This window comes from Mustela erminea, chromosome 5 (assembly GCF_009829155.1).
Source record: "Mustela erminea isolate mMusErm1 chromosome 5, mMusErm1.Pri, whole genome shotgun sequence".
In the NCBI taxonomy this organism is placed as follows: Eukaryota; Metazoa; Chordata; class Mammalia; order Carnivora; family Mustelidae; genus Mustela; species Mustela erminea.
The window spans coordinates 22060572-22080460 of record NC_045618.1 but is presented as its reverse complement, the minus strand read 5'-3'; the positions used below and the strand labels follow the sequence as shown (position 1 = coordinate 22080460).

General features: G+C 37.3%; 1 protein-coding gene across 3 annotated transcripts in view; it reads left to right on the top strand.

Moving 5' to 3' along the window:
• The window catches only part of MTMR10 (myotubularin related protein 10), a 52762-nt gene that overhangs the window by 13644 nt on the left and 19229 nt on the right, over nt 1–19889 (top strand). For all 3 annotated transcript variants that reach the window (XM_032342253.1, XM_032342254.1, XM_032342256.1), the window contains 4 exons: nt 4918–5054; nt 6698–6770; nt 7486–7628; nt 14253–14343. In XM_032342253.1, coding sequence (XP_032198144.1) covers nt 4918–5054; nt 6698–6770; nt 7486–7628; nt 14253–14343 — 444 coding nt within the window. The remainder of the gene's footprint in view (nt 1–4917; nt 5055–6697; nt 6771–7485; nt 7629–14252; nt 14344–19889) is intronic.

Sequence of the window (19889 nt, the reverse complement as noted above, 5' to 3'; positions counted from 1 at the left end):
GAATTTTAATATTACATTGAATTTGTATATTGCTTTGGGTAGAATGGACATTTTAACAATGTTAATTTGTCCAGTCATGGGCATGGGATATCTTTCCATTTATTTGTGTCATTTTAATTTTTTTATTTAACATCTCATAGTCTTCTATGACCCCCCGCAACCTTGGTTAAATAAGATCTGGGTATTTTATTCTTTTTGATACAATTGTAAATGGGTTTCCTGAATTTCTCGTTCTCATAGTTCATTATTAGTATATAAAAATGTAATCAAATTTTGTATATTGATTTTTACTGACTTTGCTAGTTTAGCCATTTTTTGATGAAGTCTTTAAGGTTTTATATATATCGTATCATCTTTGAATAATGACAGTTTTACTTCTTCATTTTCAATTTGAATGACTTTTGTTTCTTTCCTTAGCTAATTGCTGTGACTTGGAGTTCCAGTACTATGTTGAATTAAAGTGTGCATCCTTGTCTTGTTTCTGATTTTAGAGGGAAAACTTTCAGTTTTTCACTATTGAGTTTATTATTAGCTGTGGGCTTATCACATATGGTTCTTATTATATTGAGGTGTGTTTTCCACGACACTGGCTTTGTTGAGTTTTCATCATAAATGGATGTTGAATTTTGTCAGATGCTTTTTCTGTATCTATTGAGATGATCAAAGGATTTTTACCCTTCAGTTTGTTAATGCAGTGTATCATATTGACTGATTTGCAGATGTTGAACCATCCTTGCATCCCTGCAGTAATCCCACTCCATCATGGTGTATGATGGTTTTAATATATTACTGAATTTTTCTTATTTGTAAGTATTTTGTTGAGGATTTTTGCATCTGTGTTTATCAGGGAAATTGGCCTGTAATTTTCTCGTGCTTTTAGTAATTTATTCAAACTATTGACTGGAATACAGTCCCCAACTGTTATTATATTGCTGTCTTATTTCTCCCTTTAAGGCTGCTAATAGTTTCTTTTTATATTTAGGTGCTCCAGTGTTGGGCGCATAAGTGTTTACGAATGTTATATCTTCTCATTGGATTGACCCTTTTATCATTATGTAGCACTCTCTTTGTCTTTATTGCAGTCTTTGTTTTCAAGTCTTTTTTGTTTGATGTAAGTATATATACTCCAGCTTTGGTTTCCATTTGCATGGAAAATCCCTTGTTCTGTCCTTCTTTCCATACATCTGTAGCAAGTCTCTTATAGGTAACATATAGATAAGTGTTTTTTAATCCATTCACCCACTCTGTATCTTTTGAGAGGAACATTTAGTCCATTTACAATTAAAGTAATTATTGAGAGATATGTGCTTATTGCCATTTTATTACTTGTTTTCTGGCAGTTTTTGTAATTCCTCTCTGTTCCTTTCTTCCATTTTTCTCTTCCTTTGTGTTTTGATGGCTTTTTTTTTTTCCTTGATGGCTTTCTTTAGTGGTATGCTTATATTCCTTTCTCTTTATCTTCTGTGTATTTAGTATAGGTTTTTGCTTTGTTTTGCAACTGTGAGGTTTAAATATAACAACTTCTATCTGTTACAGTCTACAGTCTTAAATTGATAACAACTTAAGTTTTGTCCCATTGTAAAGCTTAAGATATTACTCTTGCCATTCACACTTCATGTTTTTGATGTTACATTTTACATCTTTGTATATCTTCAGTATCCCATAACCAAATATTGTAGTTTTAGGTAATTTTATTACTTTTGTCTTTTAACCTTCTTAATAGCTTTAGAAATTTAGAATTCACTACCTTTACTATATGTTTATCTTTCCAGTGATATGTATTCTTTCATATGTGTTCTTGTTATTAACTAGTGCTCTTTCTTTTCAGTGTAAAGAAGTCTTTGTTAGCATACCTTCTTTAGTTTTTGCTTGTCTGGAAAATTTTTTATTTCCTCTTCACTTCTGAATGATAACTTTGCTGTGTAGATTGTTCTTGATTGAAAGGGTTTTTTCTTTCAGCACTTTGAGTATATAGTGTCACTCTCTCCTGGCTTGTGCAATTTCTGCTAAAAGTTCTGTTGATAGCCTTGTCGGGCTATGTTGTCTGTAGTAAGTTATTTTTTTCTTGCCACTTCTAATATTCTCTCCTTGTCTTTAACTTTTAATATTTTAATTACAGTATGTCTTGAAGTGGGTCTCTTTTTGGGTTCCTCTTGTTGGGAACTGTGTGATCTTGCTGGATTTGGATGTTTCCGTCCCCAGATTAGAGAAGTTTTCGGCCATTATTTCTTCTAGTAAGATTTTTCCTTTCCCTTATCCTGGGAGCCTGATGATGCAAACATTAGTCCATTTGACGTCCAGTAAGTCCTTTAAGCTACCCGTGCATTTTTCCATTCTTTTTTTCTTTTTGCTATTCTGATTTGGGTGGGTTCTCTTGCCCTTTTTTGAAGTTGACTGATTCCTTTTTTTTTTTTTTTTCATCTACCTTTCATCAACCCTTTTGGGGCATTTTTGTTTCAGTTATTGTTCTTTGTTCAACTATTGTTCTTCTGTTCAGTATCTTCTTAGCTCTTCCATCTTTTTTGTTGAAGTTCTCATTGTGTTCATGCATTTTTTTTTTTTCTTCCCAGTTTGGTGATCATCTTTTCTTTTTTCTTTTTTTTTTTTCCACTTAAGTTCAATTTTTAAAAATCTGAGTATAGTTGACACACAATGTTACATTAGTTTCAGGTGTATGACTTAGTGATCTGACAACTTTATACATTATGCACTGCTCCCCACAAGTGTAGCTTTACCATCTGTGGTATTACATAGCTATGACAATATCAGTGACATATTCCTTATGCTCTGCTTTTTATTCCTATAAGTTAGTCATCACATAACTGGAGACCTGTATCTCCTACTCTTTGCCTAATCACCCACTCTCCTCCCCTCTGACAACTATCAGTTTGTTGTCTGTATTTATAGTTCTGATTTTGATTTTTCTCTATCTATTTTTTCCAGATTATACTTATGACTGGAATCAGACAGTATTTGTCTTCTCAATCTGACTAGTTTTAGTTAGTATGATACCCTCTAGGTCCATTCATGTTGTCTCAAGTGGCATGATCCTTCCTTTTTATTTGATTACTGTGTAATATTCCATTGTGTATATATAGCACATTTTCCTTATCCATTTGTCTATTGATGGATACTTACATTGTTTCTCCATGTCTTAACTATTGTAAATGATGCTACAGTAAACATAGGAGTACATTTATCTTTTTGAGTTACTGTTTTCATTTTTGGTGAGCACCTTTACCACCATTACTTTGAACTCTTTTTATCAGGTGAATTACTTATCTCTTTTTAACTAAGTTTTTTCTCTGAGGTTTTGTCTTGTTCTATCATTTGGAACATATTCCTCTGTTTCTTCACTTTGTTTGACTCTCTTTGTTGGTTTCTATATAGTAGATGAAACAACTACCTCTCCCAGTCCTGAAGGAGGGGCATTGTGTAGGAGATGAACCTTATTGTTTAGCCTTATTGTTCAACCTTATTCCCCAGCTCTTTGTTCTCTCTCATACCATCCTGCTTGTCCAATCAGTCTATTATATTTTTAGTAGATCCCAGTAGTTTAGGATGTGCCAAACCAGTCAATATCCCAGAGGGGAGGATCTCAGTGCCTCAATTTGGCTGACTGGAAGCCAAACCCTCAGGCATCAACTTTTTAAGGTATGCAAATACATATAGTCTTGTGGGACGACAAGTGTAGGCCCTACTGTCCACGAGAGCCAGGAGGCAACCACAAAAATCAGGGTACCAGATGTATGTAAAAGCTGCCTTTTGAGAGATACTGGTGGTCTGGAGCACAGCAGAAGGAGTGTGTGGATATGGCACCCACTAGTCTCTGTCCCCAGAGAGTGTTCCAACAGGCTCCTAGATAGATGTGTTAAATAAGGCACCTGCCCTTCAGGCCAGGCCAGTGCTTTAATATAAGAAGAAGGTAAGCCTCCTTCGCTTGAAGTCTGGCCACCATCGCTGCCTCCGACCTGGGCCCCAGGTGTGTGAGTCCAAGTGTCTTAGCTTTTTAAGAGCAGTTTCTCAGATCTCTAGGGTCTTATGGGTCTTGGGACACAAACCTCATTGGTTTTAAAGTTCCATGTTTTGAGGGCTTGTCTCTCAAGGTATGTGTTAAAACTTGGGGTGCCTGATGTAGCATTTGAACCCTTCACTCTTAGGAAGAAAGTCTGGGTTTTGAGTTCCATCCTGGTTGTGGGTCACCATGCAGGGATGGTATATATATATATTGAAATTATGTCCCCCTCTCCTACTTGCTTCCATATGGTTTAGTTCTCCTTTGCCCAGTCTGGAGCTGTCACTCAGATAGCCTTTAGGGTTTAAAAGGAAATTGTCTGTATGTAGCTGTAGACTCAGTATGTCCATGAGAGGAGATGAGTTCGGGGTGTTCCTAGGGTTCACCATCCTGAACCCTGTTACTTATTTTGAGTTAATAAGTACTTTGAGTTACTTACTTATTTTGGGTTAAGCCCAAACTCTGTTTCTCATCCCTTAGTAAAGGAATCAAAGACATTGGTTTGGGATGTAAAGTCACATGTTAATAAAACACAAATACTCCGAACAGTACTTTGAAGAAGATAGTGTAGTTTATCTCTTCTTCAGAATGCCTTTCAATAAATGATAATGGGAGGCAGTATCACATAGTATTAAATGCAGACTCGGTTTCAGCCTTTCTGGTTGAACCATCTCAGACCCTTCAGCTCTTCGTGCCTCAGTTTCTGTATCTTACAAATGGTGGGCAGTGCCTCACTGTTACTGCTGCTCTTGATGAAAGCTTTCCTGGCACCTGGCACCTGGTGAGCCTCCAGGGTTCATTCTTACTCTCGTCATCATGAAGTAATCCTCATAGGCCACACGGTGACTGTAGACATTTTATGATATAGTTGTAGCTCACACAATATTTTTCTTTTTTAAAAGGGGAAATTGTTGTAAATGAAGTCAATTTTGTGAGAAAATGCATTGCAACGGACACAAGTCAATACGATCTGTGGGGAAAGCTGATCTGCAGTAACTTCAAAATTTCCTTTATTACGGATGACCCGATGCCATTACAGGTGTGTGTTATTTGTGTGTTGTTTAGTTGTATCAAGGATTTGACTCTAAGCAGTATGTATAATTACTTAAAGCACAAGTATGGAAAATTATAGTAAAATTATTATGCAGTTAACAACATTGGGAATGTGTTATATTAAAATTCAAAATAAAGTGTACAGAGAATGTTGGGAATCAAGGAGAAGAATTCGTGAGATGGTTGAGTTATCTTGCTTTTTTATCTCCTGTGATTATTGCTTAGATATCCTTTCAGTAATGGAGTTAGTATTTTGTTTCTTCTACATGTTTTAAACTGCTTTTAAAAATGAAGCTATCCTTTTTTTTAAAGTAGTCCTAAAGAGAAAAGCTTAATTATTTAGCAAATAATTGCATAAACACAGTGGATTTTATAGATTTCATAGTATTTTTAACTAATTCCTTTTCCAAACATCAAATTCTAGTTTGAAATTTCAATTTACTGGTCCAATTAGAAGGAAGAAAAATACTGATAAAATTTTTCTTTAATAACACTTGCCATTTTATGGTCTCACTGGAAACCAATAATACCGTTTAAGTTTGGTTTTTTAAAAATTGAGGTATTTGTTTGATTAACTTAAAAATTGTGGACTTTTCCTTGGCTCTTCTATTTTGATTTCTAAAGTGTTATATACTTTTATCCCCTAGACTTTTATTTATGATAGGAATTGTTCTCAAATCAAATATTTGGATATTAATTGTAAACTTTTGACTGAAATGTCTGACTCTGGATACATATATTTCATATAGCTTTTATTAGTTTACCAAAATATTTACTTTATATTTGTGTGTATATTGCAAACTGTTGTAGGTATATTTAGACTGAAGGCATTTATAGGTACCTAGTATGTGGACACACTAATTTAGCTATAGACCAAAGGGTTTTTCCTCTTCGTTTTTAGATTCATTTTTATCTGTGGCTGCAGACTTCACTTAGATTCATATTTTATCTGTGGCTGCAGACTTCACTGTAAATGAAATGCATATACTTAATTAAAATAGCCACATCTCATACTGCTGGTAGGGGAAATAAACCAGTGCTCTACTGACAGCTGGTTAATAGTGAGAACTATTTTCTTAGTTTAAAAATGGGTATAAAGTGTTTATTGACAGATTAAAATAAAACGAGCTGTAGTTTGCCTGAAGATTTTTATTTCTAGTATAATTTCTGCTCTAAAAATTACTTTCGAAAGAGTGATTTTCCAAAGTCTCCTTTGTAAAATCAAGCCATGATTTTGCCCATTAAAATCTGATGACTTAAGAGTACCTTTTTCTTTGTTATTTTAATGACCATCTAACCAGAGTCAGACATGCAAATGGTTGCCTATGAAGTGATTGATAATATTGCATATCTTGGATATTATAAACGTATTATTGTATACAATTTAACCTCATTCCATATGTAAAAGTATGGAGAGAAAGGTGGAGAGAGTGCGAACATAGCATGTGTTTCTTTTTCCTTTTCATGATTGCAGTATGTTCTGAGATACTTCCTCCTTAGAACTGTCATAGTTCTGGAGACAAAAGCATTTTGTTCTTTTTAGAGATAGTCATCATGGTAGAGTAAGGCAGTTACTACCATTTGAGGTTGTTGAGGAATGACCTAACATGAACATAATTTTTATTTCAGAAATTCCATTACAGAAACCTTCTTCTGGGTGAGCATGATGTCCCTTTAACATGTATTGAGCAAATTGTCACAGGTATGTAGTATTCTTTACTCCGTCCATAAAAGCTGATTCTCCTCAAGAAGTGTTGCTTGAAGACTCACACCTCTCAAACATTTGGGTTGGAATTTTATTTCTGTAGGTTTATGTCCCCCCTCCCTTTTATTTGAGTCCCAGGAATATTAATGAAAGAGAAGTCAATAAATTTTTTTTTAAAACTTTTATTTATTTTAGAGAGAGAAGGAGAACAAATGTGAGCAAGGGGAGGGGAAGAGGGAGAGGGAGAGAAAGAATCTCAGAGTCCTCGTTGAGTGCCAGGCCCGACGTGGGGCTCAATCCCATGATCCTGAGATCATGACTTGAGCTGAAAACAAGAGTCAAATGCTCAACTGACTGAGCCACCCAGGTGTCCTGAAGTCAATAAATTATTTTTAAATGGAAATACAGCATATTTAGCTTTTTATGTTTTCTAAGTATTTGTCCTCTTTTTAATTAAAATTTTAAGCATTAAATGTGTCTAGATGGTGGTGGTTTATGCAAAGATCATTTAAAATATAGTCAAAAGCGAAGTTAAAATCTATCCCCTTTCCAAGTTCTGTAAATTGTAGACAAATATAAAAGATACCAGAGAAGCAGTGTTTAAGTAGGGGGTAACCTAATTATTTTCAGTAATAATTTGTTAAAGTATACTAAAGAGTGAGTGACAAAAAAGAATTTTTACACTTTTTTTTCTTTATTTTTTCCTTTTTAGTAAATGACCACAAGAGGAAGCAGAAAGTCCTAGGTCCCAACCAGAAATTGAAATTTAATCCAACAGAGTTAATTATTTACTGTAAAGATTTCAGAATTGTCAGATTTCGCTTTGATGAATCAGGTCCTGAAAGTGCCAAAAAGGTAATACTATTAAGCTTTATCAAGTTTGGGGTTTTGCACTGTATTTACCAGTATCAGTTCTGTGTGGAAGTTCTTTTTTCTCAGTTGCTCAGATTTTTTTTTATCAGCTCCTACAATACTAGAAACTATGATGTAGAAATTAATCTATCTTTTGCACTTAAACCATTACCAGCTGGTTTCTTTCTTGGTTAGAACTTTAGAAAATGCCTTAGAATGTCATCAATGAACTAAAAGTTAGACTTAACAAGTTACATAAGGGTTAGGTAAAGGTACAGTTATGGGAGAGGCGTAATAATTATTAGTACTTTAAGGAAATCTTAGTGAATTAATTTGAGAGCTATTCCACGGGAACAGCTAAAATCTAGGAACTTTTTAATTGGCTCTGTTTTTTCCCTGACTTCTGGGAATGTTTATTGCCTGCTCATGGAGTGAGTTTCATGGGCAAAAATTCCCACTTCCTTGATCCCACCTTTTGGTTTTGGCAGAGGAGTGAAGCTGGTGGACATGTTGCCTTACAGGTCCAGGCCATGATGCTGCAAATGCAGAGAATATAACACTTTCCAGGAGAGGTCTGCTCCCACACACTGGGAATACAGGAACAGTTTCTTAGTGAAGTGGAACCTTCTCTCAGAAATGATTCAGCTTTTGCACCACCCCAGAATGCTCTGGTGCTCTTGGTTTCCATGGTTAGTAGACTTATTGCAGTGAATTTTCTGTTGATATCAAAATGAGGCCGTCAGAAAATTCTTAAGGCAGCTGTTTTCATACCCTTTGGTGAGGACATTGTGAATTTATTTTTAGAACTTCGAATCATCAGTTTCCTCACAGGAAGGCAAACATAGATAAATATCTGAACATGCTGGACCTCAAAGACTAGATTATCTAGCAGAGTGTGGCAAGCTCTGTGGCTAAAAGTATTCAGGTGTAAAACTATCTTTCGGCATGCTCCATAATCAAAGATTCAACTAGATAGCTGTGATTCATTGGTTCACGTTTTGTAGGCCGCTTTCATCTTTTCAGTTCTGCAGTTTGTGATTTGGGCATTTTACTAACTTGAGATGACTGCTCTTATGAAGAAAGACTTAAGACTATTTAGGTAGTAGGCTCATTATAAAACATTTTAGCTGAGTTACTTTCTTGAGCTTAAATATATACGTGTAATTTAATCAGTCAAAGCATCAAGAATCTGCTTATGAAAATCTTAATTTCAGAATGCATATCAAGAATAGGGACACCATTGCATGGAGCTCTGGGTGTGGTACATAAACAATGAATTCTGGAACACTGAAAAGAAATTAAAAAAATAAATAAAAATTTAAAAATATAAGAACAGGGACACCATAGATCTTTTTTTTTTTTTTTTTTTTTAAAGATTTTATTTATTTGACAGACAGAGATCACAAGTAGGCAGAGAGGCAGGCAGAGAGAGAGGGGGGAAGCAGGCTCACCGCTGAGCAGAGAGCCCGATGCGGGGCTCGATCCCAGGACCCTGAGATCATGACCTGAGCCGAAGGCAGAGGCTTAACCCTCTGAGCCACCCAGGCGCCCCGGGACACCATAGATCTTAAGAGATTTAGGACAGGATTTTTTTTTTAAGTAAGAAATTGATACAGTAGCCCAATATTCTTTCAGAAATTTTCCCTCTCTCCCACTGTCAACTATATTTTTCAGATGACTCTATTTCAGTAATTGGAAATCATAATTATTTGGCCTCATTCTTGAGCCTTCTAAGAAATACCTGCTGGTCATTTTTTAAGTGTGAAGTTGTGTGCTTAGTTGAGAAGATTAGAGCAGAAACACATGAAAATTGAAGAGTGGTACAAAGTAGTGGCATAAAAGATGTTTTCACATAAGTGATTAGTTGCCAAATGAATGAAACAGTTGAGTGCTCTGGAAATTCAGGATATCCCTTGTCTTGTGCTGCTGGTAAGTGATGAAGGGGACTGCACGGAACTGTCTACATGAAACACCCTAGTCCAACTGTTTATGCCCTTTTCCAAGACTAGACTTCTGGCACAAAACCTTTCTCCTCTGTCTTAAAATATTAAAAGCATGTAACCTCAGGCCTGAAAGAAATGCTCTTTTTGTCTTTCGTACAGACATGTTGTGGGTGGGGGTTGCAGGTGCAGAAAAGAAAATTGGAGGCAGTAAGAATATAAAGAGAATTTTTTTCCCTGACTTACATTTCAGACACAGAGGTGAAGGCATGTATGCCGGCTTCATGAGTTAAAAAGAAGAATTCTAGCATATTCTTTTATTTCAAGTGAAAGTTTTCAACTAAAATTAGGTAACAGTTGGGGAGCTACAGCTTGATTTTTACCTCCTGGAAATTTTGAATCCTAAATTTTCTGTGGAAATGCTCTGATTTTATAAGTTGTTTTAAAATGACCAGATGCACATTCAGAGTTCTCTGGTGGGTAAGCCACTGATTAGCTTTGAAATACCAAAAGCATTTATATTTCTGTTTGAAATATGAAATCTCAAAATGCTAAATTGGTTCACATTTTGTTAAATATTGCTCTATAACCCTCTGGTAGTCTAGTTGGTGTTGCCTAAATTGCGATAGGACAAAGTTAGATGACACTGTGCTTCTGCATCCATTAGCGTTCATCCTTCTCATCCTGGGTCTGTCACAAGTCAGCGTTTGGGACAGATCTGTGTAAAGCAAAAAGGAATTTGATTTTGCAGAATTGGGTGTCTAGCCTCAAAGCAACTTGGAACCACCCTTTCCTTTTGAAAAACCTCTGTTCAAAACTGAGGAGCAAAAAAAAAAAATTGTTTTTAATGATTTATTACTTACAAAATATATATGTGTGTGTGTACATGTATATAAAATGATAAGTGAAATGTATGCCCTTTATTTCTACTTTATTTTCAGATTAGTTGGTTGTGAACTACTTGTCAGGCATACTTTCTAAAAGTGAAAATTCAACCCATCTGTTTAAAGAATAGTTGGCTTTTCCTGAACTTTTTTTTTTTTTTTTGCTTTGAATCAGAGACTTACTCCTTGGTAGCTTTTGGAGCACAAAATAAGGAAACCAGTTTTGTTTGTCAGTGTGCTAGAACTTGCTGAGGTTTGAGCTTCTCCAGGGCGGCGCCCCCAGCTGGTCTTAGAGGAGAAACCAACTGTGGGCACTTCTGGCTTCTCTGTCCGTAAGATTGTCCTTGGTCCACAGATCACTTCAGAAGTAGTTTACTCTTTTCCCTCCATAATTTAATGTCTTTAATACCAAGATATTCTTCATTCCCTATGACAGCCAGGGCAGATGAACCATTTTCAGAAGCAGTGTTTAAAGGTGTAGAGTTTTTCTAAAAATTTTTAATGCTATGGAGCACGTTGCAAAATTAGAATAATTTTACATGAAAATGAGACCTACTTTTTTGAGTCTTTCAAGCTCTTAGTGACGGAAGCTAGGAATATGGACGTAAGCTTTTTAAAGAGCGTGTACGGAAAAGCCTGAGGGAGAGGATTCTTGGCTTTATTTCTCTTCTCAGAATGTCCTACATAACAGCATGAATGTAACCCAGATAGCTCAAGTGATATGTGCCTTTATTTGGGTCCCCAAGAAGGCCCCTTGCTTAGGTTACGTAGAAGTAAGTTACACACACTTGTAATTACACTACTCAGCACCAGCTCTAGTTCAAGTTGTGCCCCCTGTTCCCGCCCCCCCCCCCCCATCAGCCGTTGTGCAGGTGATTAACCAGCTTTGGTTTCACAGATTGTTCGTAGTCTTCTTGCACTGGAGATGCCATTAGGCACACTCATTTGTTTCCTGACCCTTTATAGATGTGGTGTGCTATTCTCAAGGGCTTTCTAAAAGTGGGCTACATTGGGTTTGCCTAGTTGGGTTTGCTTTGTTTGTTTTTGCTTTGTGACCATAAACAACATACTCCATAATGATATGTGAATTTCTTTTGTGTAAACAAGGCCTGTGGCTGCTTTCTAAATGTGTCAAACAACGTGATATGCTCATTTCATTGGCTTAGAGGATTTTCCTTACTATGTTAGTAAATAATTTTGTCAACTAGTATTTTTAGTGCAGCTGCTGCTATACGCAAAGCACCTTCAGAAAGCTGCTGAGGAAAACCAAAAATGCAGAAGTCTTCAGGTCTTCACTCTGCTCTGCACTGAAAGGTCTTTCCTGGTCTCCTTCTCTACATTATTAATCTACTCCCTTCTCTACTTCACCATAACACCTCATATCCCTCCCCCGCTGGGCTTATTTTTTCCTTTAGCTCTTACGATGATCTCACTATTGTTTTTCTTATTTGTCTTGCTTCATGTCTGTCTTCCCCTTGTAGAATGTAAGCTTCAAGAGGCTGGGGATGGGGATCTGCGTCTGTGTTGTTAATTGCTGCAGCCCCAGGGCTTTGGATGTGGTGGATGGGCAGGAAATACCTGTCCAATGAATGACAGAGGTAGCATCTACCCTTGAGGGATTGAATTTAATGGTGGAAGTAAAACGAAGAACCCCTGTGCCTTTTCCATCTCACTCAAAACTACGTCATGAATACTTTGAAATTCATTCAGCTACACAAGCGCAGCTAACAGAAGGGACACTTTATATAAGAGTGGTTGTTCTTCACAGAGAACAGAAGGGTTTCTGCAGTTAATACTGTGAAATCAGCTTGGACTAGGAAGACTGTGAAGAGATTTAAGTTCAACAAAGCTCGTAGATACAGGGACAGCATGGTGTCCGAGCAGCCGAGCAGTGGAGAAGGATTTCTCAGGCAGAGTGTGGCGGGTAGGTGGCTGGGAGTAAGGCAGGCAAAATATGAAATATGGGCAGATAGGTTGTTCTGACAGGAGACCACTGAGGGAACATTGGGAAAAGAAACGATGTCTGGTAGAGGAGAGCCAGCGTGGTGAAGAATCAAGAATGAGATTTATTTTATTAGGCAGGTATCTGGGAACCATAGCAGGATATTGGGAAACACTGTTGCTGGTCAGAATTTCCTCTTTAGAAGAGACTTCTTAGGCATTGTGGATTTTTCCCCATAATACAGGGAAGCTCACAGAAATGCCGAAAGGTGAGTATGGCTTAAGAATATGGCTGTGGTAGTGCAGGGAAATGGAACAAAAGTGAAAGATAATCTTGAGGAAAGTACAACAAAGCTTATAAACTACATATGGTAACCAGAAGAATAGGAGGTGGTTGAGGACTACTTCAGGTACGGAGGTCAGTAGTTTTGCTGCTGGAAGAAGCTCTCTGAGGAAGACTGTTCGACCGATTAGGGATGGGAATGTAGGTTACTGTCTCCTAATTGTGTAACTGGGACTGTTCTCAAAGGCTTTCCCTGTAGTCAAGAAAACTGAGGTATTACATAAAAGTTTCAAGAATCTTTCGTTATTGCTTTTAGTCAAAACTAAAACTAGTGATAAACTCCTTTTATTTGTGTATATATTCTAATTGAGTAAGACAGGAAACATTCTATAGAAGACTTTTAGTATACTTGTTAAACAAGAACTTGACACATAGTTGACCTATTAGTAGAATTTGTGTCCACCCTCCCAAACACCACTAATCAACATGGACTAACAACTAAACTTTTCCTGCTTGCTCCCTGTCAGAAATATATTGTTTTGGCTTAATGCTTTTCCTTCTAAATAATATTTCATCTTTTTTAAGTAAGATCTTCTCTTCTCTCCTTTCATATGTCTTAAATTTCTTCTTTCTGTTCCAATCATTTAAGAATATTTTCTTCTGCAGTCTATCCAGGGCGTTGTCAACATAGAGCACTGTCCGTCCTTCCTTCTCTCCAACAGCAGTTGGAAATGATATCAACCATATTTCCATGTATGGCGCTTCTGCAGAGGCCAAGGCATGCATTAAGATTTAATCCTTACTGTAGCCATAGGTATTATCTTCATTTTACAGTTGCTCAAACCAAGGCTCAGAGAGGTGAACTGATTTTATATCATTTACAGGGCAAGTGTTTGGTAGACACTATGATTCATGGTCTGATCTGTTCGATGGAGAAGCCCACACTCCATCCTAGACGTAGTCTCAAAGCATTTTCTTAAACACAGTTGTTTGGTTCTTTTAATGAGTCACCCTGTACTTTTTGGGTTTCTTGCTAATTTTTACTTTTTGTGATTGTAACTTTCCTATTAAGTCTAGTTTTTTTTAATCCATGAGGTTATGAACATTAAAATTTCATACCTTACATTAAGCCTTCCAGATTGCTGGTATTAAATCATTACAGTCCACCAAAAATGAAACTTTTTTAATCCTTTCTTTAGGAGTATGTATGTATATATATCTATATCTATATCTCTTTCTGTATGTCATTACCTTTTTGGAGAATGCTTCTTTAGGTTTCAAGTTTCTTTATTTGAATAAAATTACTTTCCTGTTAAAATTCACAACAAGCACTTACTAAATACTTAACCATGTACTCCCTAAAGATTATAAACAGTGTCCTGGGGGCACAACAATGAATGAGATACCTGGCCGTAGGGAGCTTTTTCCCATTCTGACTTCAACAGAAAAAAACACGTAAATAAGAATCTATAATCACTGGCCCACCCAAGATGATGCTCCCAGTAACCAAGGCCTTATTGTACATTTCATTTAAATAAGTGTGTTAAAAATCAAATTCTAAATGTAGAATTTTTCCTAGGTATGCCTTGCAATAGCTCATTATTCCCAGCCAACAGACCTCCAGCTACTCTTTGCATTTGAATATGTTGGGAAAAAATACCACAATTCAGGTAAATATGAAAATACTAAATATTGTAACTAACTTTACATTGTATAAGTTTTATTCTTATGTTTATCAGAGGCTTCCAAGTACATGAGCTTTAATGATTGTAGAATTATTAGCTTCATAACTGCTAGAGAATAAAGCACTATATACTAAAAGAGGCGAGATTTGTTAGATTATTTGTTAGAAAGTGACCAGGAAGAACCTGTAAGTAGCTATAAACATAGGTTTATAAGAATCATGTTAGGTCTTTTACCAATGGTCCCTGGCTTGTGTTTTACAGTCAAGAAAGATCCCCCTCATCCCCATTTTTAATTGATAGCTTGAGTTTAAATAGTCTAAACTTTTAAAGAAAACAGAAAATTAAAAGATATTTGAAATGCGTGATATTTTCTGACATGGTGTGATTTTATGCAAAAGCTGAAGTGGTTAAACTTTTTAGTGGAGAGATCATCATTGAGGTCATCAAAATACTGAATTTATATTTCTTAATAAAACTGATGAAAGGAAGAGGAGCATTGGTCCAAAGGACAAGTACATTCCAGGCAGTTTTTGTAAAAGTAAAGTAGTACTATTCATATACTTCCTGACTATGTGATTATTCAGTGATGACATCACCAAGGAAAATTCCAGATGATCATGTAATTCTGTACATTTCTTACATGCAAATTTAATTTTAATCAGCCATTTTTAAAAATCTGATAAAGGGAAGAGGAAAAACAAAGGGGTCATGTCTCATATTAGCCCTTTGTGGATTAGGGACCACAGGTTGACTCAACCTACTAAGGCACATGTTCTCCCACTACTAAGGAAGAAAAATAAATCCATTATGTATTTACAATCAAAGATCAGTTCACCCTAACATGGTCGGGAAAAGGATCTTACAAATTATTAATTATACTGGTCTTTCATTTTATTATCTCAAAACATAACATACTATAGTGATTTAACCAATGTAATAAAAGCATATTTGAGTATTATTATATTGTAAATACATTAAAATGTAGGAAAAATACAGAGTATCTACAGGTGCATATGGTATAAGTATATTTTCACTACTCTAAAAGATCTTTGTAAACACCATAGAGATGGTATGTGAAAGTCACGCTTTGCAGAGGGAGTAGCTCTTATCATATAGTATTGTATTTATAGAAATGAAAGACAAAGTATTTGTAACTTAATTTTTCTTATCAAAATGTAACCAATTGTAACTTAGGCTTGAACAAATTATTTTTAAAGTTTATTTCTTAATATAAATTATACATTCACTTATTGTCTAAACATAAAAGTATTGTAGATCCGGCACTGCTCATTAGGTGAATATTTCTTTGGGTCATCATCAAGCTACAGACCATGATCATCAAGGTTATTTTCAATAAGATCCTCACCCACACTTGCAAGAGAGTAGCTGAAATGAAAGTTTCAAGAGGTCCGAGAGTTCTAAGAGTCTTTGATTCCCACTTTAATTTATGATAAGATCAATTCTTGATGCTTTTTTTTTTTTTTCTAATAGAAATGATTCTGTCCAGGATATAGATTCATGATTTCTGCAGTTATGTAATGACCTGAGCTCAGCAAATGCACTAAACTTCATTATGCTTTTGGGAACCTGATGCCTGCTCTGGTTACTTCTCAGTTTTCTTCATCCATTCCTTGTGGGCATCTCTGGGTTAACAATACCTTAAATATTTATTCTACCCATAGCTCTGCTAGGGGATTTTCTTATTTACATCAATCGGTTCTGTATGTCTTCTTATATAAAGCTTTGTTGATAAAGTTTGATAATTAATACTTAAAATATTCAGGGACACTTTTTTTTATTACATCCTTCAGTCACCTCCTGCTTTAACAGGTACTTCATAAACATAACACTTGGCCAGAGTTTTGTTACAATTCCTCATAGGGTAACACCCTTTAATATCCTTCCGTGCTGTTGCAGAAGCATAAACTGCATCCTTAAGATCAAAAGAAGCCTGAACTATCCACACACTGCAGTCAGAATTCATTAATTTGTGAGTGAAAGATGCCCAATAATCCACTCTTGAACTTCTGGATGCCACCTTGATTCATTGGCTGGATTAAAGAATAAAGAAGTCCTTTTTGCAGGCAGGTAGGTGACAAAGCTGTTTCCACGAATAAGGTCTGGAGTTAGAGGATATCCCCTGCAGTTATCTAGGGAAAGACTCTCTTAGATGGCCTTAAGCACTCTGAGGTTTTCTTCCATGTTCGGCATCCCTTGAGTGAAAACACCATCTCTGCAGAGCTCACCAGTCATCCAAGTACTTCTGTGATGATCCCGAAGTAAAGGACGTTGTGTAGCACCCCTAGGCTTGGAATCCCTCAGGAGGCGCTGGCACAAACACACAGTGGTTCTGGGTTCTTTCTTATCTTGAAAGAAACCACAAGGATTCTGCTTTCATCAGTCAGGTTGTTATTGGGCAGATAATGTCACAAAAGTACAGATGGATTTTTGTAATAAAATTGGTAAGATGTCAGATTATGCTTCCATTCTGGAGAATTGAAAACCTCATGAAGTTGGGGTACCTGGGTGGCTCAAGTCAGTTAAGTGTCTGACTCCTGATTTCGGCTCAGGTTGTGATCTGGTGAGATCGAGCCCTGCATCAGGCGCTGCCCTGGGCATGGAGCCTACTTAAGATTCTCTCTCTCCCTCTGCCGCTGCCCCTCCCCTGCTCAAAAAAAAAGAAAGAAAGAAAGAAAAGAAAACCTCACGAAGTTATCTGTAGCCTCAGTGTTCGCAGCTCTACTCCAGGGCAGACACTGACCTTGCAAATGCTGTGATACAATCTCAAGTTGTCATGTAGTCTCAGGGCAGAAAATGTTCATTTTCAATGGTTTATTTTATTTTGTGATTTTCTCCTTTTTATTAACCTAGGCCTTGGTATTAGATTTTTACCCATTAAATGCTTATTTGAAAACCACTTGCAGAGTACATAGTCCATTTTGAAACTGTAGACATTTTTAAAGTTTTTTGCCTGTTGGTTCTTTTAAGATTCTCAGTGTAGCTGTCTCTTGAATACTAGTGATTCCCAACCAGCGTCCTGTATCAGAATTCCCGGAGGAGCTTTTAGAAATGCAGCCATACCAGCTGTGCCCAGGCCCAAAGTCCAAATCTCCTGGTTAGAACTACTTTGTTGACTCACCCTGTTGAACATAACATCACAGCTTTGTTTTTACAAACCTTGACATCCTTGATGACTTCTTGTTCCTGCAGTATTGTCAAAGCGATAGGCTTTCTTCTCATATGTTGACCATTTTTACTGTCTTTGCTGTTCTTTGAGGCCATTCTAAATGTAGATGGGGGTAGTTAAGTGGAAATTCTCTGATAATTTCAGCACGGCATGGGATCCAGACTTCTGAGCTGTGTCACAGAGGGTAGCCAAGATGGGGCACCTGGATGGCTAAGTTGATTGAGCGCATTCAGTTCTTGATTTTGATTCAGATCATAATCTCAGGGTCCTGGGATCAAGCCCTGCGTCGGGCTCCGCACTCAGTGGGACGTTTGTTTGAGGATTCTCTCTCTCTCCCTCTGTCCTTCCCCCCGCCCCGCTTATGCACACGTGTGCCCATGTGTTCTTCTCACCCTCACTCTCTGTCAGATAAATAAATCTTAAAAAAAAAAAACGAAGAAGGTAGCCAAGGTCAGGAGTGCTTACTATCTGGTTTTCACTTTTAGTTGGCTGAGGAGCTGTCCTAAAGCCTTAGGTAACTCTGAGGGGAGCTGGATCTTCGTAATATGACTGATCTTGCCACTGTGTTGCTGCACCCATTAGTAATCCGCTTGAAGAGCAGGCCACAGGCATCAGGCCTTTTGGACTTTCTGGAAAGCGTTAGAATTTCCAGACTCTCTGATGCCATATTAAATATCTGCTGCACATTCTCTAATAAGCTGTCACTGAAGAAGATGTAAACATATAACCTATACATATAGCTCTAGTTGTTGAGAAATGGACAGGTTTTCAACAACCAAAACCTGTAAAATAGTAAACAGTGTAATATCTTATCGGTTCTCTCACCTGATCTTCAGAAGCTTTGTCTTTTCGTAGTTAGACCAGACTACATCTTGCTAGAGAAACCGTCTCATAAACTGTATGTTCTCAGTAGCTTACTAAAGTCTATAACTTCAAAACACTCAAAAGTGTTCCATTCTAGACTCCTAGCTGAGCGTATCCTGCCAAACTGTTTGCATAGATAGCTCTTTAAAAATGGTGAATGTGCTCTTTATTACTTCTTTTTTGGTGGTGGCTGTCTCATCGTGTGGTGAGGACCTCTGATAAAGTGTTGACTGGTAATCAGGATAGCAGGCATCATTTCTGTTCTGGATTTTTATGAAGATGATGTTTACTGTGTGTTTCTGGTAATTACCCTTTATCAAGTAAGGAATTTCCCTTTGATTCCCAGTTTACTGAAGTTTGTTTTTTTAAATTATGTGTAGGTACTGAACTTGATCAAATATTTTTCTGCACTTTGAACTGATCATAAGGGGTTTGTTTTTCCTCTGTAATTTGATCGCATGATGAATTATATCTTCTAATGTTGAATAGCTTTCTGTGGTTTTGGTGTTCTGGAACACTGTGAGTAATGTGACAGTTGCCTGGACATTCCATGAAGGTTATGCCTCCCGGAGAGATGACAGCTCTCAAGTTTCTCAGCAGACTTTGCTGTTATAGCTCCTCTGGAGAAGGCTCTGTGATGGAGTGGCATTCCAGGATATGTGCTTGGCTTTAGCGTTTTACTATTAAATAAGCTCTGCCGAAATCAGAATGGGTAATTCTGATGCCACTTAAAAGCATAAAATTCAGAATTCTGAACGTGGTGCATAAGACCCTTTCTAATCTAGAAGTAGCGCAGTCCAGGAAGGGAAATGTTCTCTCCTCTGCATTTTCTGGTATAGGAGCCTCTAGCCACATGCAGCTGTTCAGCACTGGAAATGTGGCTGGTACAACTCAGGACCTGCATACTTTATTTTATTTCAATCACACATGTGGCTAATGGCTACTGTTCGGGGCAGCAGAGACCAAGAGTCTTGGCTCCATCTCATTTTCCAGCCTCTCTTCCACCATCCCTTGCATCCCTCTTGCTCTAGCTGGTATTATACAATTACACCATGTTTTTTATGTTCGGCTCTACCCAGCATGCCTACCTTCTTCTCATCTCGCCAGCCACCTGGCAACATTGGGCTCCTTCCTTAGGTCTCTGTTCAAGTGTGGTCAGATCCTGAGGCCTTTCGTGCCCCGGCCTCCGTCTCCAGTGAGTGCCAAGGGCGCCCTCCCCTGGGCTGTCGTTGCGCCTGTACATCCTGCTCACTGTGACTGGGGCCGAGCTTACCCTCCACTGTCTTGTTGGCAGTTTCAAGATAAAGATAAAACTGCACTCATTTTTAAATTTTCAGGCCTTAGCACATGGGAAGTTCTCCAAAAATACCTCTCTGCACCAGGTGTTAATAAATGGTCCACAGAAGTGGGCATGGCATGTTCTTGGGACAGTGAAGGGGTTTCTGTGGTTACAGGGGAGCACGGGGCTTAGGCAGTAATG